Here is a 22,309-nt window from a genome sequence, read left to right on the forward strand (position 1 = left end):
CCAGCCACGGATCGCAACCCTCAGCCAGTGAGCGGGAACCGGTCTGTATGTGGGATCTGAACCCTCGGCAGGAGCACCGCCGTGCTCCCACATGGCGCACTGTAGCAGTGCGCCACTGGGCTGGCCCAAAGTTTAGAACGCTTTATGGTGGTGTCTCTCTGCAAGGTCACAATACTATTTTCTTAATAATACTAAAACATTTTTTGTCCTTTTCTCTTGCATTTTCACATGAGGGTACAGTGGGGCCTCCCAGAGGCTACAAGACGTGTGCTATCACAACAGACTGAATGCAGAAGCAGGCGTGAGAATTCAACTAACTTCTACTACACCAGACATTAGAAAGATTTGCAAAAATGTAAAACAATGCCACTCATTAATTTTTGGGGTTATTTTACTTATATGGTTTATATATTATTTATTTTTTAGTTATTTTTCATAAAAATATTTTAACATGTAACAGGATTATTCTAAAATGAATTAATAAATAAATATTCTTTAAAAAAACAAATGCTGTTTGAAGTCCTCAATACCTTTTAAGAGTGTTAAGTAGTCCTGAGATCAAAAGGTTTGAAAGAACCTCTGCTTTAGAGTATTAAAAAATCCTGCCTTTTATTTCTGTTAGATAAATTATTAGATATCACTAATTATGTTCTACTTTTCCTCTTCAACTTAGAAATACAAGTTTTCAATAAGCTTTAATGTTCATTTAAAGGTTTTTAATAAAATGAGAATTACACAGATAAAAAATAACTTGAAATCCTGAAGGTAGACAAGTGTATGGCCAAGAGATCTGAAAGGCTGTAGAAACTCTGTTAAGTTCATCTTTGGTGATATTTGAAGAACCAGTTTCCTATTAGACTTATTTTGGTATGGCAAAAGCAGTCCATGTTTCACTAACTCTGAGATGTTGTCCTTAAAAAATCAGTTACTCCCCACTTTAGTTTTCCTAATTTTGTATCCATCATTTCCTTGCTGAGTTATTGCTAAAATAACAGGTCATAGGTAGAGTTTGGCAATTTTAAAAGGCTTGAAGTTGGACCTGTAACTGTCCTTTGTTTCCATGGGCAATCAGCTTCATAAGATTATGTCCTATAAATAGGGAAGAAAGCATTAATAAGACACAAACAGGAGGTGGGAGAGTGGTCAGAGAAGCAGAAGGGATAGCTTCTGTGGGGAGCACTTACCGACAGACGAGCTCGCCGTCCATGGCATCTTGCTCATCAGTGCTGGCAAAAGACACCCGGCCACCAATCACTGCTCCAATAATGTACACTAGCCATGTCAGCCTTCCTGCAGAGGAGTACCCATCGGCATCACCTTCAGTGATGATCTCATGAAGACGTTCCCATGAGCTTCCCTAATCTTAAGAACACTATGGGAAAGCCATGAAGCCTTACTTTTCTCACAGAGGATAGCTGCTACTCTGCTCTGGTAAGGGTGATGCCATGGGGGAAATTCATTAGATAATCAGTGTTCCTATATCAGACAAGGTCATTTTTTTTTTAGAATACGGTACTTCTTTAAAGTTAAAAACACCCATTGCTGATATGACTTTGATTACTCTTCCCTAGTCCCCTGAGGCATTTATTCATTCAAAAATATTCTTTTGTGTACAAGGGGGTAACTTATGATGAAAGAATTCTTTGGGGAATGTTTGGGCCATAATCGCAAATGTTCAAATCCTGAAAGATCAAAATCCCTACTCTAAAATACTGAAATTCATAATCTTAAAAGATCAAAATCCCGAAAGTATAATTCTGGAAAATATAATTTAAAAATTCTTTAAAAGGTATTTATTTACGTTTTTAAAAGGGTATTTGATAAACATATAAAAATATGACAGAACACTTTGTAGACCACTTTCCACCAATAATACAGGCAATAACAACAACATACATTTTTTGTAAGCATAAAAACAATGGCACTGGTATAACAATTATGAGCAAACCGTACTCATGAAGAAATAGGTAGAAAAGCAAAACATATAAATGCATATCACTATTGTTGGTAACTGTGTGCACCCAGCTTTGCAACTGTGGTAATCTGAAATACTATGATGGACAACCCAAGTCTTTTGATGAGATCGGTCAAATACCTCAATAAGGCACTGCAGCATATGCAGTTGCCCAAACAGCTGAGATCTCGAAAGATTTTATCTTTGACAAATGTACATGTATGTAAAAGACATCTCTTCATTTACTGAGGAATGTTTTTACATACATACACAATGCTTACACACATAGTCAACATTGTGCTAATGTACTTTTGTGGAGTCAAATTTGCAAAAAAATGCATAAAACAAATTAGAAGTCTCTATAAGCCTTTACACAAACTTATACACAATTTATGGGATTTTAATCTTTCAGGATTGTAGACATTAGGGATTTTGATCTTTGGGGATTTGAACATTAGGGATTATGGCATGTGGGATTGTGTCTTTTGGGATTATGATGAGTACCGCTTTTGCGGGAGGAGGGAGGAAAGAGGGGTGGCAATGAGGGAAGGGGTACCAACTGCCTCTCCCTGCAGGTCTGGAGTTCCTGTGCACTGCACGCTCACCCTCCTGCACCGCCATGTCCATTGGGCTGGCACTGGCGCTCTGTAGCAGCTCCTGGTAGGACTGGGCGGACTGGTCAAACAACTGCACAAGGAGCGCACACGTCTTCTCATACTCGCAACGTCCGATGGTGGACAGCTGGTCCAACTGCTGCTGGACCAGACCCGTATCCTCCAGGGGATCTTCCAGGCCATCTCTGCTCCCAAGGGAAGAAGTAGCTCTCTTAACATATGCCTACTGATTTCCCCAATGCAGATGCTCACTCTTTTCATGTAGCCACCATTTCCAATCATGGAGGACCACATCCCAACGCTACTTTTTACATTGGAAGGCAGATGTCTTCACCCGAGCATCAGTCTTCTGCAGGTATACTCTGCTTGTTGGCATCAAATCCTCCCATCTGAATTCCCATCCCTTAACATCTGTCTGCCCTGAACCCGGCAGTCCTGTGCTTCTTACCTCTCTGAACTCTTGGCTCTTAGTCTTTTGCCTATTCTTCACTATAGTAAACTTTGGGACTACAAGTACACAGTCCTTTGTAGCCAGGTGTGTTTTGGAATTCAGAAATTTCAAGATTTGAGGAAGGCAGTATGGTGCTTCTATCTGTAATGTGAAATGGGCGCTGTGCCATGTCAAATTCAATATTCTTTTAGCAAAATGTATGGATATTGTGAATAGTCATACTAAGCAGGATTTTTTAAAAAGTCTATAAATGGTCTCATGTCAGCTCATGTCAGGTTTTGGTGCAAAACTGATAAGAAAATTTAGTTTTCGCATCTTCTTGGATTTCAAAATTGCAGATGAGGCACTGTGGATCTGTACCAGGTCTTGCTTTATCTGCTAATTCCTAGATTTTTTTTTTTTTTTTAAAGATGACTGGTAAGGGGATCTTAACCCTTGACTTGGTGTTGTCAGCACCATGCTCTCCCAAGTGAGCCACGGGCCAGCCCTAATTCCTAGATTTTCACATCTTGTCCTATGATGAGCTCTCTCCAATGTTACATCATAGTTAGACAATACAGGTCACCAGCACTACAACTATTAGCCGTGTGTGTTTACCATGTGCTACACGCTGTGCCAGGTCATATTAGTTTAATCCTTACAGAACCTTATGAGGTAGGCCTACTATTATTTGTATTTTACAAATAAGGAAACTAAGAAACTTGCCCAAGAGTATATAGCTATACTGGTTATCTGGGCCCAGACCTTATACACACACAACCACTCCCCAACACTGCCTCACTGAAACCAGCTGAATCCTCAGGAACAGAAGCTATGGAGCTGATAAGACAATACTTTCAAATGAACTTCATGAATACTCAGATTTTGAAATGATTCAAATCATAAACAGTTAAGACTATGACTCATGACAATTAAATGCTCTTGACTCTGAGCAAATTAGGAATCCAACTTTAAAAAACCTCAGACCCTCCGAGTGCAAGTAAATACCCTTGAGAAATAGCCAAAGAAAAAAATGTACAAGAAAGGTCCCCAAGCAAGGATAACTTCATTTAATGCAAGTTGTTTTGAAAAGGCCTGACATTTCTTTAGCTATAGGTTTCTGGTCCAGTTAATGGTCAAGGTAGATGGAAGCCATGTGTTAATATAATGCTAACAGTGACCAGCTGCCTAGAATCTTAAGTCTTCTAGTGAACTCTTGAGTTAGAGCTGATAACTAGATTGAATAATCTTATTTACCCACTTATTTCTTTAGGAGTTCACATTAAGCACCTATAACTTACACATAATTATTGTCTATATCCTATAAATGTTTCTCACGTTTAAAGAAAATCAGTAGCAAGGAAAAATGTTACCCACATATACTATGTATTCAAAGATACTGCTGTGGATGGTAGAAAAGGAGGACATGAAGAGGATGTTAAAAAGAAGAACGTTCTTTCAGACTTTATTCTCTCATATGCTACTCTGCGGACAAGGAAAAATAACCATTAACAGCATTAGTTCCAATGACTTATATCAAGTACCCTTTTGCCAATTGGGCATCTGATCTCTAGTAAGCCTGACACTAGGCTACCAGTGGGGTTATAAGGACGGCTGTCCAAGTTTCCTTACCTCAGTATGATGTGCACAGATTCCAAACGGGATGTGATGTAGGCTTTGGTGACCTCTGGAGTATAAGTTTCCAGCATGTGGGGCTCTGTGGCTTTAACGTATGGCACAGAGGCTGCCAACCGCTGCCATAGGCTTAGGAGATAGTGCACACTATTTGGGGCAAATTCCCAGTGCTAAGAAAAACAAGAATAGAAGACATATTGTTCATTTCTGTATGCATTAGTCCCATGCCACCCGACACAAATGATAAAATTTTTTTTAAAAAGACCATAAAATTTTATGAGCTTTGTTCTGTGTATAGCTACTAGTTTAATGTGTTCATTAGTACTTCAGAGATTAAGCATCTAATAAGAGCTGTTCTATACTGCTTGTGTAAACCTACCACAGGAAAGGCTTATGTAAATGGTTCTCAAATATTAGCATGCATGAGAATCACCTGGAGAACTTGTTAGAAATAGTGACGCCAAGGTTCCACCTTGGACTTAGTTATGGGGGTAAGATCCAAGCACCTGTATTTTTCTTCAAGCTCCCAGATGACTCAGATGCAAGCCATAATTTCTTTTCTTTTTCTTTTTTTGGCAGCTGGCTAGTACAGGATATGAACGCTTGACCTTGGGGTTATAACACCACATGAACCAAATGAGCTAACTGGCCAGCCCTCAAGCCATATAATTTGAAAACCATTGTCCTGTATTATACAACAAATGAAGACAGGGCATTAACTCTCTTTTTACTCTTCTGTCTAGTTCTCTGTGGTAATGAGTGAAGGGTGATTTTTCAAGGTGATTATGAGGGGATTCTTCTTGCCTTTAATCTAAATATTATCCTTCTAATTCCCACTTGTTCCCGTAACCATACTCTTTGAACTTTTGTAAATATAAATGAATAGGCTATAATAGTAACTACTCTGCAGGGTTATCCTATACATACACTCACCTTTGACAAGAAAAAAAAAAAAGAATATTCTTATAAGGTTAAAACCAATGAGCAAGAGAAGAGATTCCAATGTTTAGGAAGGAAGAAACAAGCAATCAAAGACAAACCTGTAGGCTGGTCACTGTGAAGTTAGCTATCAATCGAATGACCTCGGGGTAGTTTTCCACCTTTACCAATTCTCCCAGTTGATAGTTACTCTTCAATCGTGCCAGTAGTCTGCAAAACTCATGGTAATTGTTTGGGTCTGATAAACTCTGTTAACAGCACAAAAGGAAAATAAAATGTAAAATGTGATTCGCCAAACTTCAAGACTGACATATATTTGGGATGGCATGGGGGAAGACGAAGAATCTACTTTTTAACTTCTGGGCTGCATGTAGGTCACGATTCAGAATGATCCATCTGTGTAATGTTTAGAAATTATTTTTTCCAAAAGTCATTTCTAAAAGATTATTATCTTGTCTGTTCATAATAATCATACTGTGAGATGGGATTATTAGCCTCAATTGACAGAGTTTGAAATGGAAGCACAAAAGGATCACTCTACTTGCTTAAGGTTGTAAAGCTGATTATATGGTGGAAACAGACATGATGTAAGACATGACTGGCCTGTTTGCTTCTCACCAATGAAAGGAAATCTGATGAAATTTTCATTTTCACATCTGTCAAACTGGTCATTAAGTACAACTAAATCACAGTGGCAAAGTAATACAAAATGTTTTATATATTTATATTGTATCATCATTACTGTAATGCATTTGTTCATATATTAGTATGTTTACATATCTTATTACATACTTATAACAAATATTATTGACTTGTTTACATATTTATACTAGTATATTTAATTATGTTTCCTTATATATGTCTTCCTCTGTTAGCATATGAGGGCAGAGACTCTGTTTTGTTCACAACTGTATCTTTAGCACCTAGCAGGTGCTGGAAACAATCTGTTAAATGAATAAATGAATTTTTAAAGAGACAGAACTGAGTATATTTAAAAATGAACTGCTTTTATAATTTTTTCTAGTGTAGAAAAGTGATACTTTGAAAAAAGTAAGTGTTGGCTGAATCTTTGGGACTTAAAAGACAAAAAAGGCAATTGAGTCATAGAAGGAATATTTGAAAGAAATATCTCCCTTCCCACCTAAAAGTAGCCCTATACACTTAGGTTACTAATGTACATTTTCAAAAGTAAAGAAAAACAAAAAACATTCTTCATTTCTTGGGGAAAAATGATTAGCTCCATTCTTATTTTCCTGTATCAAAGTGATCCCTTCCCACAACTCGTGCATTTCTGAAGCTGGAGGAGACAAGCTCTTCTTTTGGGCAAATACTCTCTAAATTTGCCTACAAATATAGATTCACATAATCTTCTGAACAGTAACAGACTGTTTTCTGAGATTTCTGCTAAGTGTGGCCTCTAGATGGATTTCCTTCTGACTCATCACAGCTTCGCATATGCTAATCCTTTACATATATAATGCACAACAATCTTACCTGTGGATTTTCCAGTATTCGTTTAACACCATCGACAAGATGAGAGAGAAACTTGGCCCTCTCCGCATTGTTAAACAGGGATCTTCTGACTGAGGCAATCTGTACTAAGCAGGATAACACCTAGAAGCAGGGCATAACACACACACACCTGATTAAAAAGATGATATAACTATTTTCACCAGACCTTTTCCCTCTTATAATATTCTTCTTTAAGATATCTAAAACAGGTTTATTAAAAAAATAAAAAAGGAAGAATGAATAAAAAGGGCATTAGATCCAAGTGCATCAGAGCAACTCAAATTCAGTTTGGAAAATTCCCTTTGTATTCTTCGACAACCCAATGGCTTCTCTGATTCTTGCTAAGATATATATTTAAGGCTTGAAAATACCAGGTAATTCAGTTTATTAAAAGGAAAATTCCAGAAATAAACAATTCATAGGTTTTAAATTATGCACTGAGTAGCATGATGAAATCTTGCACTGTCCTGCTTCCTCTTCCCTGGGATGTGAATCATCCCTTCGTCCAGTGTATCCATGCTGTCTACACTACCAGCCATTAGTCACTGCAGCCTCCCTGGTTATCAGACTGACTGTTGCTATATTACAGTACTTATGTTCAAGTCATCCTTATTTTACTTAATAATGGCCAAAGCACAAGGGTAGTGATGCTGGCTATGTAGATAGGCCAAAGAAAAGCGGTAAAGTGCTTCCTTTAAGTGAAAAGGTGAAAGTTCTTAACTTAATAAGGAACGAAAAAAAACATATGCTAAGACTGCTAACATCTGTGGTAAGAAGGAATCTTCCATCCATGATGAAATGGTGAAGAATGAAAAAGAAAATTCGTGGGTATTATACGTATTTACCATATTACCATGGGTTCGGTACTATCCCAGGTTTCAGACATCCACTGGAGGTCTTAGAATGTATCCCCTGCAGATAAGGGGGAACTACTGTATTCTGTTTGTTCCTCCAGACCCTTCTATCCTTCTCCATTCTGCTGGATTCCCTGGGAGGCTGATCTCTGTTGAGACAATAGCCAAGCTCCCTTGCCCTCTGGCTTCAACCAACAGAAAGTACCAGCAGGAGATGACAGAGCAGAAGGAGACCTTCTTCCCACCCTCCAGCTGGGTTATGGCTAGGCAGAGTTTCTGTACTGCTAGCCACAGCTCTTGTCACACAGACTTCCCCTGAGCTACTGCTTCTGTTCTCTCCAGGCTTCCTCCCCTTGCTCCAGAGGCTCCCCACTACTGCCAGCCTCAGGAGGCATGCGTTACCAGCCCTCGTTGGATTCCATTAATTTCCCCACATTTTTGCAAAGAGTGCTTTCATTATCTACTCCTCTTGTCTGAGCTACCTTTTCCTGTTTTAACCTTAATGACACATACAACACTGAGTTCATGTTTCTGCTAAAGCAAAGTTCTATATTAATTTGGAAAAGTACTACAATGACCAGGAAAGTAGTCTACTGCAGAAACACTATGCAAAACACCCATTACATTACTGTTTTCTTTGTATATTTTGTGTATAATTGTGTGGATGTATGTGTATATATACGTATGATTTATCTATCCTGTCTTCTGGCACTTGAGGATAGAACTGGAGGATGGGAAGCTGCCAGCACCGAAGGTGTCATGTCTTTGGTGCCAGAGCCCTTTCCCTTTGCCTCCACACACACAGCAGGGAGTGGGAATGCACACCCAGTCCCTGCCAAAAAAGGAGAGTGTACAACAGTATTTTAGACCAACAATCTGAAATACCAGACCAAGAGTATTTTAGAACCTGAATAAATTTTGAGATTTGAGGTAATTATTGCATTAAAGGAGAAATACACCATTCCTGATGGCTTTTAAGTGTTATTCGGGATAAGTAAGCAAATTAGCCTTCCTATTACAGTTTTCATTTATCAGTATGTAATATATGCCTGAGGGAATTTCAAAAAATTTTCTCAGTGAGGACAATCTTAATGGTTCAACTAGATAGTGTCAGTTGAGTCCCCTCACTCTAGCCTGTAGAAATTTGAGGTATAGTATAAAGTCAGATATAAGAGGAGACCAGAAGAGCTTGACCATCTGCATGAATTGGCCATTAGACAGGAATCATTTAAAAATAATTAAGACTTTATTGCCAGGACCTTTAGGCTACAAGCTTAATCTTAAAAGGTGAGATAACTAACCCTGGCATTTCTATGCTTTATTTCTATGATTTTATAAAACAAAATGAACATAAGGCTCATTCACCATGGCTACTTTCTAGAAATAGGTTTGCTTTAGAAACTGTGGTCCTGACTCACCAGAGGTGAAAATGAAGGAGGGATGGAATGATACAGGTCAAAAAACAGCTGCAGAGTTGAAGAATCTAAGAATGCTGGAAAAAAAAGACAAAAGTCATCACTGTACGAAGTGTGTCTGCACATTGCTGTTGGCACACTGCTGGCACTATATGTTAGGAAGCATATCCCTCTGATTACTTATCTTACATAATGTTTATTTCCTTAGAAAGTGATAAGCTAATAGGGGCTTTTTCATTTTTTTTTTTTTAAAGTACTAATGTTAGCTTCTCTAAGAAACAGATTCATTCTTTTGCTTCTCAGGGAACTTAAGACAATTGAAAACACCTTTTTTTTTTTCTTTTTGTCTTTTTTTTTTTCGTTACCCGTAACGGGATCGCAACCCTCAGTGTCGCGCCCGTACCGCTACCGGCAACGGGATCGCAACCCTCGGTGTCGCGCCCGCACCACGCTCAACCAGTGAGCGGACCAGTCTCTATACGGGATCCAAACCCTTGGCGGGAGTGCCGCCATGCTCCCAAGCACCGCACTCAACCGAGTGCGCCACTGGGCCGGCCCAAAAACACCTTTATCCAAAGCAAAAACTTAAAATTTTTACCCTTCGGAACAGAAAGACAAATATAAGCACAAGTTCTTTTGTTTGACTTTTTTGTTTTGTTTTTGACAGCTGGCCAGGTACAGGGATCAAACCCTGGGCTGTGGTGTTATCATCACCATGCTAATCAGCCAGCCCTTGTTTTCAAAGACAGATATTACCCTAAATAAATATATAACAGAAGTCTCTAGGCAATTAATGCAAGAATGTGAAATGCACAACCATAATTAATCAATAATTAAAAGAGTTTCCCATGCTAGGGATCTATAAGATTCCTCCAACGACCTCACCCATACATTACAAAAACAGATGGTAAAATTCTCAATTTTCTCTCAAAGTAACAACGGATTGCCAGAGGTTCTTTAGCTCATCCTATAGACACTCTGCGGAGCTGTGTGACGGACTGTTTCACGGGGTGTGAGTTCTCTGTTACCTGATCTCCAACTGGTGGGAATCTGTACTGTACACAGGTCGTCTGAGGACTCATCAGTAGAAGTGCCAATGAAATCAAAGTTCAGGCAGTTATGAGTGAGTTTGAGCAGCTGCATGAGCAAGCCATGCTGACTTTCATCATTCAAGTTTAGATTCTTTCCTGAAGCCTGTAAAAATTACCACATAATGAGCCCCACACAATCACTCCTCTCTTCCCAGCTTGCTTCCAGACTCACGGCAAGGCTGTTAGCCAGAAATGGAGGACTATACCTCAGCATAGTGAAATGTACCCCCACCACACCAAAATGCTGTACTTCTATCACATTAATGTTACTATGAAAATACCCACCTCCTTATTTACTATTAAAACATATTTACTATAAAAACATGAAGCTGGTATTTAAAGAAAGCCAGCTTTTAAAACTTATTTTTTACATGGTATAGACGTAATGGCTACTGGGTATTCTGAAGCAATATGGCATGCATAGTTATTTCGTGTGCATGTGATATCCTAGTTATCTTTAGGATTAAACTCTGACGGGAGTTCTGATTCAGTTTTACAGCCTGCCCTATCTTCCTTCTTTTTACCACACCACCATCATCATCACCATCAACAAAAATCTTTCAAACCAGAATTAAAACAAAATCACCACTGAATTTTATTTATTTATCTGCAGCCTAGCTGCAGACTACAGTTGAATACTGGTCCATAGTTAATGTGATTGTCAGATTCCAAGGTTATACAAGCCTTGCCTCAGCAACTGGCTAGCTAATCATTTGTTTCTGATAGTATCACTGCGGAGGATTCAATTCCTAGTTTTCTTGAAAGCTTTTCCCCTCCAGGGGGTACAACAGCTCTTGTCCGGCAGCCTGCATAACCTGAGGATTGTGTGGGAATTCTGAGGTAAAACTAAGCAATTGAGGAAAAAGATGGATATCATTAACTGGGACAACAGAAAGAATCCAAACTTGCTTCTCAAACTAAAATTGGGAAATACTGGAAAATGAGAAAAACACAAAAATGAACAAAGAGCCAGAGGCTAATCCCATTTAGCTTTCCACAGGGACAAAGTGTCCAAACATTGTTATAAATATGTAGGACTCATAGTTAACATTGCTTTTTTAGTTCAACTCTGTCAATAAATAAATTGAAACACCAACTTTCTATTTTAAAACAGGTAATTTCCTTATGTGATACTGCCTACCCCTTCAGGTTATTAAATCTAAATGGATGTTAAAAACTCAAAATCTACTCTTCCTTACAGATGTCACTTGTTTATTTGCTGCTTGTAACTCAGCAGGGGACAGGGGAGTTGGCCTAGTTTCTGCATACTAGCAACGCAGTCTGAGCCTGCTTTCAGAGCACTGAGAATCCAAACACCATAAAGCTAACACACTTTCGTTCAGTATAGGAAGATTTTATGTGGTTACAAAAATAAATAAATAAAACTTCAAACTTTGTGGTGAACTAGAGTCCATTAGGATAGGAGCATGGGATGAGCGTTCACTTAGTGCTCTTTACCTACGGGAAGAGATTTGAAATACGGAAATCACAACCCTTTCTCTAACTTCAGTGGTCATTCTGGCAAGCTTCTTTAACACCTCTGAGTTGTGTATTATGGGAGAGATGATGATGATCAAAGAGATGCAGAAGCTCTCATGGGGTCAGTTAGGGGCTGACATCTTAGTTCACACCCATTTTCATTCTTTTAAAATAAACTGGGAAGCATGACCCAAACTACAATCTCACCTGTTTTAGTAAATTGCAGGAAAGTGTGAAGATATCAAATAATGATGAATCTCGGAAAGAAGAGGCTATTTTTCTGTGCTTAGTTAAAGGATGGGTGGTGTCTGCCTGTGCAGAAAAAGAATAAACCAACAATGCAAGTTTTAGAATTAACTGCAAAAAAAATTTTCACGCAGGCTTCAAATAAGCTAGAAGGATTTTCAATAAAAGCAACATAAATACAAAATACATTTTTAATGTTTAAATTATTGTTAAACCATACCTAATGAGAGGATGTGGAGGATGGTAAGCTGTTAACAGCTAGCCTCTACTTACAGAGGGAAAACAAAAGGAGGGAAATGTCTCTACTGCAAATTCTTATTTTCTTCTCCACTCAGGGAGGGAAAATTTAACAAACTGTTGGCAGACATTGCTAATAATTACTATCATGTCATATTGTGGCTTAGTCTCAAAAACAGAGTAGCAAGGCTTGAATTTTGGTAAACAAATCACTCAGCACCAAAGTTACTGCAGAACTTCCAAAATAGTCATTAACAGCCACAAACTTAAGCTGAATGACAACAGCCTGGTCATGCTTTCTTCCTTCTCTAACTTATTCCAACACATAGTCTATACTGCAGAAGTGAGAACTTAATTGAAACAGCTGTGCTGTCTCTCACTTATTTCTCTGTTCTTGTCTTTTCGACTAAAGTATAAATGGTTTTATGGCTAAGGACTAAATCTTTTACGTCTTTAGTATGCCATCTATTCCTAACACACAGTAGGCACTCAATAAGTGGAATAAAGGAATTTTAAGGTTGCCAAGGGTATTTTTAGTCTAACCACTTATTGAAAGCTTAAATCTCTTCTATTTACTGATCAATTCATCCAAGAGGTGGTTCACTTTGTTTCTGTCACATTCAAGAGGAATGCAGAAAGATTTCTGACCACAATCAAGTCTTTCTTGATTTTATTTCTAAGTTCAAATAGTAATGATGACAGAAATATATTTTTGATTTGAACCTGACAATGAAAAAACAATGAACAATTAAAGTTATTTAGAAGTTCAAAATATTCCCCAATTCTAGCTTCAGTGTCACTGAGTTATTATGTATGTCTTGGATGATAAAGATATCGATAGATTATATATCATATACCATATGTAATCTGTTATACTAATCATAATACAGAGAATAATTACATGTTATGTTACACACATTTTCATCATTTTCTTAAGAAAGACAAGATCTTGAAAAGATTTTTAATACCAACATTGATGTATTTTGTGGGGCCAAGCTTCAGTGAGGAGAACATTAAGCCCACAATCTCTGTACTTAGCTAATAATACATGTGCTCTCCTACTATGAAGTGTAATAGCAGTTAAACACTAAGTTAAGAGCAAAGGCTCTGGAATAAGACTATATGGGTTGAATTTAGATACTCCTGCTTACTAATCGTGAGATGTCAGCCAAATTATTTAGCTTTATGTGTCTCAGTTTCCTTACCCAGAAAGTGGGATAACCATAGTACCTACCTCACAGGACTGTTGTGAGAATAAAATTAATTAATATAAGCAAAGTACTTAGAATAGTGGCTGGCACATATTAATCACTCAAAAGTATAAGCTATTGTTATTTTGGTAATTACTGATCACAATGGGGATTGCATGTGACAGAGAACACAATACGGACCTCCGATTTTCAAAGGCTATATGCTAGTGTATTTAAAATAGCATGAACTCAGTTAAAATTTCTCAGGGTTAATAAAAATTTCTGCATAATTATGAGCAATAGCAACAATAATGCTGATGTAATTAATATACTGGCAACTTAAGGGTGAGATGTTGCAATTAATATTAATATAGACCAATTCAATAATTAACTCAATAATTATGAAAGTAAATGACTGAAAATAATAGCCAGAGCAAAAGAAAGCCACTGGTGTTTCCTCTGTAGTATTCTGTGATATCAGTGACTCTTTAAAAAATTAATTGGTATTTAGCAGAATGTTTCATGCATTGTGAAAAGATCACCATCAATATCTTTAATAGTAGCATATGAGGACTGATTTTTAAATGATTATAACACATATTAACATATATTGGAGCAGAAGGGGCACACAAATGATGCTGGTTCCACTTTTATGATCCCTCTGTTGGACTCATTCTCTCTCATTGGCAAGGCAGTATTTCATTACGGTTTTGACTTAGGACCATCACTCTCATTTCTAAAATGAACATTACTACGAATAAGGAAAGCTGAGATGAGAGGGTAAAATATGCTGGAGACAGAAGGAGACCAGGACAAAAAGAGTGAGGTAGGTTGCACCTACAGAGGAAAACCCACTGGAACTACTGTGTTTCAAAAGGGCATTAATCACTTACCGCAAAAGCACACAACTGCCAAAAAAGATCATCCCACACACAGCAGAAAACACCAATACTAAGAAAAAATATGGCACTTACTTCAATGAGGAAGGCTGTAGCACTTACTTGATTAATTTCATTGGTTAGCTGAGATAAAATTGTGACGCCAATGATGCAGTATTCAACACTATCCTAGTTAAAAAATGTAAGGCAGAAAGAGTTGGCATGTGTGCTTGGTTTTGGCATTTGGAATACACTCACGCTTTTGAATGACGGATTCCTGTTTCACTAATAAAACTGCCTAGAAAAGGCAGCAAGGAATCATAGTTTAAAACTGTTGCTTTGCAGGACATAAAATCTAACTGCCATAAAAGAAGACTGATAAATGTGACTTCATCAAAACTTAAAACTTAGGTATTTTAAAAATTCCCATACGCATTATGGCATACACATCATAAAAAGATAAATTGCAAAACACATTTGTAAGATAAACGACAAACGAGTAACCCAATTGACAAAGAGACTTTATACAACAATGAGAAAAAGGCAAAGAACCTGAGAAAAAAATGTATATAAAATATAAACAGGAAGTTCCCAGAAAAACAAATATAAGCAGTGAATTAACATATGAAAATTTGTCTAGTTTCACTCACACCCCAAACAATGAGGTACCAATTCTTTTCACCTATTAAATTGGAAAAATAAGAGTTTAGCTTCCTGGGCTGAGGTACAGGGAAGTAGACACTCTTACAAACTGTTGTTGGTAGAAGGGTAAAATTAGGTGTAACTTTTTTGAGGGTAATTTGGAAATACCTTTGACATTCAAAAATATATAGATCCCTTTGAATAATTCCAAGGCTAGAAATTCACCCTATGAACACACTTATGCAAAGCATGACAACATATATGTACTGGGAGATTCAGTGAAGTATTTATTTACCAGTCAAAAAATGGAAACAAACTAAATGTCCATCTATTAGAGATTAGTTAATTAAATTATGGTATTTTGGCTTGGAGTAGTGTGTAGGCATTTGAAAGAACGAGTCAGGGCTTGACTCATGAGTCTGGGTGACCTGTAAATGCTGCCAAGACATATTGAGGGTAAAAAAGATGCAGAATATATGAAATAATTTCAATTTGTGTAATTTTTAAAAAGTAGATAAGCATATAAAAGCGAGTATACATGTTGCTTCTCCCATTCCTATTACGTCAAATATATATATTGTACCTGTAAAAACCTCGTGACATCTGTGATTGCATTTCTGAAGACATAGTCATCCTTCTGACAGTCAAACCAGCCCAGTTTTGTGATTCTGGCATATAACTGAATAAGTGCTTGTGTCACAAAAGTAGCCAACTTTGGCCGAGTGGCAAGGTAGTTGAGCACATAGTTTCCTATAAAACAAAAACAATTCAAGTAATAGGAAGCTCTGCCAGAGAAAGGTGTGTATCTTTAAACGTGCTAAATGGCCAAGAAATGGTAAATTTAGACTGTTTACCCTAATTTCTCTTGAGAAATGGGACCGCAAATTTAAGATTGTTAGCAGGAATTCTAATTCAGAATTTTATACTGTCACAATAAAGGATTAGAAGCATGTCAGCCTTGAACCTACCTCTAGATGGCTAAGTACTGTGGTCTACACAGAATTCAAAATCCTTAATCGTTTTTTTAGTTATTAGCGGCAGTAAAGACTGAATGAAAGAAATCTGACAACAAAAGGGATGACTTAGGCTTTACCTAGAAGTAACTGTATTAGGCCCTCTTCACTTTCATAAGTCTAAAACTCTGGAAAAAACCTGGATTCTAGATATTCTTTACCTATATTCTACTCTAGATATGCTTAGCAATTTCAGCACATGATCAAACAAGCACATAAATTTAACTATTACTAGCACACCACTAAACAAACATACTCTTCAAGACAGAACAGAAAATTCTCTACTTACGAATGTCTATTCGTTGTTCCAATGGTAGTGGGTTGTTTGTGCGTGATACAAGCTTGGTAAGGCATGTAGCTGCCAGTAACTGGGAGTAAGATGACTGTGAAGAGAGGGGGAAAAAGGACTTAAGATTGTATTGGGAAAGTCAGTCACAAGGTTTTTTACTTGGAAATGATTTGTGCTCAGATTCAAGAAAAGGTAATTGGTTTTGCTATATTTGATGTTCCGGATTTTAGAGGGTCTATAGCTCTGAGGAAAAATGAGTCCCACATAGCACAAGTGCTTATTTAGCAGACTTCTATCATGAGCAAAGAGCAAGATAAAGTGAATAGCCTATCAAACTGAATCCAGTACGAATACCTGCTTCACTCTGAGGGACAGACACTAGAGGGCATCTTTTCAGAAAGATATCGTAAGATCTTTAGAAGAAAAATCTCTTCTATCATTTAGACCAAGAAGTCTCTTCCCCTCAATATCTCTGTTACAGTGATGTTTCAAAAAGTTTCATGTCAGGGCTGGCCTGGTGGCGCACTCGGTAGAGTGCGAGGGTTCGGATCCCATATAGAGACCGGTCTGCTCACTGGTTGAGCGCGGTGCGGGCGTGACACCGAGGGTTGTGATCCCGTTGCCGGTAGCGGTACGGGCGTGACACTGAGGGTTGCGATCCCGTTACCGGTCATGAAAAAAGACAAAAAGGAAAAAAAAAAGTTTTATGTCAAAATATTCCTATAGTATGGTATTAGAAAGAAAAAACCCCCAGAAATATCAGAGAGAATGACATAGTATGCTGTATAATTAATCCCCAAATTATGTCTTTCCATCAGTACAGGTATCAATCAGTTACAGCCTTGGGGAATGTATATAATAGTATTAAAGTAAACTTCATAAACATTTTTTGTGAGAAAGGAAAATTATGCCCCAAGCAATGGAACAGCATTATCACATTCTCAAATATGGCTTTCAACTAATTTTAACCTTACAGAGAATCAAAACATTTCATCTGATCATAATGTATAAGGAGGAATCATGTAAGAATTCTTCCATGTGGCTGCATTATATAAAACAGGAACAGACTCAGAACCATTAAAAATAATTTAACCAAGAGCCAAGGATACTTTTCCACGAAACTAAGTGTCCTTAAGACAGGAGGCTATCCATTTACGTTAGCATTATATAGGTATAAGAAAAATTTAAGATTAAGAAAAAATCCATGGAAGTGACTTTGACGTTATTTTTATTCAGCACACCTGAACATGGTCTAAACTGATTAAAGCAGGTGTGCAAACTACTAATAACGCAAGAGAAGCTACTGTAACAACAGTGCATAATGTGTAATTATAACTATATACTATGTGTAAATGGTCTTTATACATGATTCCAATAAATCTACCAAGTCATTAAGAGATTAAAAAGAAGAATCCACCATAATTATTTTTAGTATTGCACCATTCCTATTTTCTGCCACCTTGTTGACTGTCAATAATAAGGAGCTGGAGTTAACAGTGTCAGAGATTGTACTATGGGGGTTCCAGCAGGAGTCAATGGAAGAGCTTGTACATCTCCCATAGGACAAATGTAAGTGGATCAATCTTAAGACTGAGTGATTTGGGCCGGCCTGGTGGCGCACTGGAGAGTGCGCCGCTTGGGAGCACGGTGGCGCTCCCGCCGAGGGTTCGGATCCCATGTGGAGACCGGTTCCTGCTCACTGGCTGAGCGCAGTGCGGGCGCAACACCAAGGGTTGCGATCCCGTTGCCGGTCCCCGGTATGGGCGCGACATCGAGGGTTGCGATCCCGTTACCAGTCAGTAAAAAAGACAAAAAGGAAAAAAAAAAAGACTGAGTGATTTAAAAGAAATACACAAAATATCATACATTTTACAACTTACAACAGACCACTACACAATCACTGAGCATGACTTTGCAAACTTCAGATATTTGGAAAAAGAGTTAGATCCTCAGCTACTAAAGGATAATTTTAACCAACTATAACTTGTTCTAATTATTGCATAAATAATATTTTAACAATATTGAAAATTCGACAAATTAAATGCTTTCATTTTTTCACATTTTGTTTCAGTCTTAAGTATACTTTTTGGAAAGCAAATTTTTATTAACCAATTCTTTAGGCATACACTGTTGTTCAGGATGTAACACTGCATTGTTTTTTTTATCTTCACCTTTACCACACTGATATTTATGGCTAATATTTGTAACTTTTCTTGGTTTCTTCCCTTTCATATGTGAAACAGGATAATACAGGTAAACATGCCTGGAAGGTCATCCAAGTATTAGGGAAAATAAGAGGCCTAGCACTTGATTATGTTGCTACTTTGTTGAAAAAAGGCTAGTGCTAGCTGCTAAAGTCTAATTGGAATTCTGTCTCTCTCGATGCCCTTTTATAGTACCCTAGTGGGATCTTACCCTTCCTAAGACCTCCATCTCACCAAAAATAATTTTATCAAGTTATGTCTCATTAGAAGCATTATTTTGATCACTGCAATGCCATTGTTAAGCTGGAAGAAGCCTTAATTCCATTTTAAAACATACAACTTCCTGTAATTTTTATTGTAGGTCATTTTTTTTCTAGACTTGTAAGACAATAAGCAGTAGGTGTGGAATAGAAGAGAAAAAACAGAGAAGACTGAGAATTTGTATAGTGACAAGGATTTTGGATAAGAAAAGTCATTTATTACAGCCTTGTCTTCTGTAAAGCATAAGAGGTGGCACTTAAGTATAACAACGGGAGACGAGTCCCAGAAATCTGATTCAAGATGAAAAATGACAGGGCAGAAATATATGTTCAAAGAAATTTTCCTGATGGGGCCTTTCTTGGCAATCTGGCAGATATGGTGCTTTTTAAAAATGTAATTAAGGGCCGGCCTGGTGGCGCACTGCTGCAGTGCGCCGCTTGGGAGCGTGGCGGCGCTCCCACCGAGGGTTCGGATCCCACATACAGACCGGTTCCCGCTCACTGGCTGAGCGAGGCGCGGGAGCAACACCGAGGGCTGCGATCCCGTTGCCGGTCCTGGTCCGGTGCGGGGCGACACTGAGGGTTGCGATCCGTTGCCGGACACGAAAAAAGACAAAAAGGAAAAAAAAATGAAATTAAGAAGGCAGGAACACCTAAAAGAATCAAGGAACAGAAGCCACCCCAATCCATCCCTAAACTCAGAACCAAAATACATTTTCCTAAGCCTCCGTTACCCTTTAGGATTTTTCAAGTCTTACGTACACTTCCTCTTTCGAGGAGTAACTGGCACTTGCTCAGGCAATCGGGGCTGTTGGTGAATTCAACCAAGGCTTTCTCTGCCTGGAGTCGAGTGGTTGTATCTGTGGTTTCATACAGTTGTTTGCACAGATTCTCTAGCTGGGCCAGGCTCTGGAAAAGATTGGTCAAGAAAGAAATCAGTACAGCCTTCTACACATGCCAGGAACTGTGCTCGAAATTACTGGACAAAGATAAGTAATAACGAATGAAGAGAGAATTGCTTGTCAACTCTGAGCAAGACCTGGGTAACCTTTATCTAATAATACCATTTGTAGCTCTCTTTATTTGATGCTTTAGAAGACAAAATGATAGAATGCTTAAAATATCTATATACTTTTTCAGTCATTCCCTTGAAGATCAATTACAAATGATACATTTTTTCCTTCCAAATACCCATCCTCCCAAGCTTTTCCAAAATGCTTTCAAATAAAAATTCAGAATTTACTTATTCTGCCAACAATTTAAAAAGTATGAATACTAGAGGCATTGCTGTTAAAATTAAGCACATAAACACACATTGTAAGTGTCACATATATCTTTATATAGTTTTAAATATTTTCCCTTTGAGTAGTAGTTACTAGCTCACATCACGTATACGCATAAAGATGGTCACCTCTATGAGAAAACCCTAAGAGAAAGCTTCAGAATGCCGTACACACCTTCCTCCTTGGGTCCCTCATGTTTAAAGTTCAGCAGACTCTCTTCTCCTGGTGTATTTTAAACTCTTGCTTTGGTTCCAAATTTAAAATGGAAGGATCAAAATAAATTCAACCCTAGCATATGCTCACCCAGAGATAAGAGAAGGGAAACACCCCCAAACAAATCCTTCTCTCCAAATCTTGAACCAGTTCAGGAACGGTATGGGTGTGTGCTTTGTTCAAAAACCCTAAGGGATGCAAGTCTACTTTCACTTAATGTGGTATTTAAAGACAAAGGGGAAGGGAACTAGTTAAGACTACACTTAACTTTCATCTTTCATTGACTGAAGAGGAGAGTGAATATCTGTTAGCCTTTAAAGTAATGGTTTGGACTTTAAGAAATCTGAGCCTGTTTTCAACAGTAGCAAGCAAGATTTGGTTTAAATAGTTTGAGGGATCTTACTACTTGAAACAGTAATTCTGACAAAAACAAAAATAATGACAATAATAATTAAATTCACCTGTGTAAATTGCCTAAAATATACTACACAGCCAGTCTGCCCAAGGCTTTTCATTATCACGTTACTTCACTATGCTGTGACTTTATAAATCACAGCTTTTCCACCAAGCAGGAAATCCCTTAGGGCAGGAGTCTATCTCATTCAACCTGATTAATCAATTTCCAACATTAACCTAAAAGAAACAAGAAAGACAAATACTGACACTCTAAGATCATCAGTCTCACTTCAGAGAGCCCTCAAAAGAATAAAAACATTGCCTGCTCTCAAAACAAAATAAACCACTCTCTAAAACATCTTGGGACTTTGATTAGCTTATGTTTAACTTGTTTCTCTAACTTCCAAGGGTCCCACTTAATATCTTCTTCAATTCAAAAGCACAGAGAAAACTGCAGTTGCAAAGACAGATCTCAAGCAATGAAGCCTGTAAGCAGTACCTGATTTTTTCACATGGCTTATAAACATGAGGAATAGAAGATAAGGCTAATTACATATATTCCATAAAATACATGTAAAAGTCATTTTTCACTTGCCTGTACTGGCTTAAGACCCTATTGAAAATGGAATCAGTTTAACTGCAAATCCCCACATTCCTAAGCAAGTGATTACATCTGTCAAGAGGTTTTGTTTCAACGTGGATGTCTGTTTTTTTGTCTTCCTATAAAATGATTTACTTAAAAGAAACAAATTATTTTAAAAATAGGCAACACAGAAGAGACATCAACAGAAGGACACCTTACCTAAAAACGAAAGCTAGCTATAAAATTTGGTATTAGGCATCAGGGAGCAGCAGCAGCCTCATAACCCCCACAGCCATCACACACTGAGCTTTCCAGCATCTTGAACAGACACTCCCTAAACAGTCCTGCTGCTTAAGGTATAATGACTCTCCTTGTCTGATCGATCAGTTCCAGTAGCTTCCCCACTGCAACTCTTGTTTATGTTTATTACAACAAAGCTGTTCACATGACAACAGTAAAGCATCTGTCACCAGTAGTTCCTTACTGCTAAAAACCTACAAGCAGGTTATAGAGGGCTTTCTGTTGTTGTTTTGTTTGAATTTGCTTTAATTTAGCAGACAAAACATACTGCAGGGTAAGTCTGGTAAGGAGTTCTAGTCTAAAGAACTACAGCTCTGTTTCTTTGTTTCCAGAAGAACAAATGGGAAACAATTTTATTTTCCCAAACTATTAGCGAAAACATCTAAAAAACACAGGGTCATTTTATTTGGGTTGCTCATACTGCCCATGGAAGGAGAGAGGAATGAGACGATTCACATTTACGCTCTTTTGGTTCCTAGAGCTTCCAAGGCAAATCTAATAGTTATAATAACCATTTTTTTTTCTGTACCCAGCATAAAACAATTTATCCTGTATTTGATTAGCTATTAAAACTAGTACTTCACACTTAGGATGGCAAGAATATGCCACAGCACTCTCCCCCTCTGCATGACAACACTGATGTTCACCTTTT

At 37.9% G+C, this 22,309-nt stretch overlaps 1 protein-coding gene across 1 annotated transcript in view; it reads right to left on the reverse strand.

Moving 5' to 3' along the window:
- XPO7 (exportin 7) overlaps nucleotides 1–19,791 on the reverse strand; it is a 39,358-nt gene extending 19,567 nt beyond the window's left edge. The window contains 12 exon segments of the mRNA XM_008577110.1: nucleotides 1,185–1,290; nucleotides 2,560–2,753; nucleotides 4,631–4,803; nucleotides 5,674–5,820; nucleotides 7,067–7,186; nucleotides 9,357–9,430; nucleotides 10,382–10,547; nucleotides 12,131–12,235; nucleotides 14,598–14,663; nucleotides 15,700–15,866; nucleotides 16,419–16,512; nucleotides 19,645–19,791. Coding sequence (XP_008575332.1) covers nucleotides 1,185–1,290; nucleotides 2,560–2,753; nucleotides 4,631–4,803; nucleotides 5,674–5,820; nucleotides 7,067–7,186; nucleotides 9,357–9,430; nucleotides 10,382–10,496 — 929 coding nt within the window. The 5' untranslated portion in view covers nucleotides 10,497–10,547; nucleotides 12,131–12,235; nucleotides 14,598–14,663; ... (1 more) ...; nucleotides 16,419–16,512; nucleotides 19,645–19,791.
- Nucleotides 19,792–22,309: the final 2,518 nt, after the last annotated feature.

The sequence above is a fragment of the Galeopterus variegatus genome, unplaced genomic scaffold (assembly GCF_000696425.1).
Source record: "Galeopterus variegatus unplaced genomic scaffold, G_variegatus-3.0.2 Scaffold1451, whole genome shotgun sequence".
In the NCBI taxonomy this organism is placed as follows: Eukaryota; Metazoa; Chordata; class Mammalia; order Dermoptera; family Cynocephalidae; genus Galeopterus; species Galeopterus variegatus.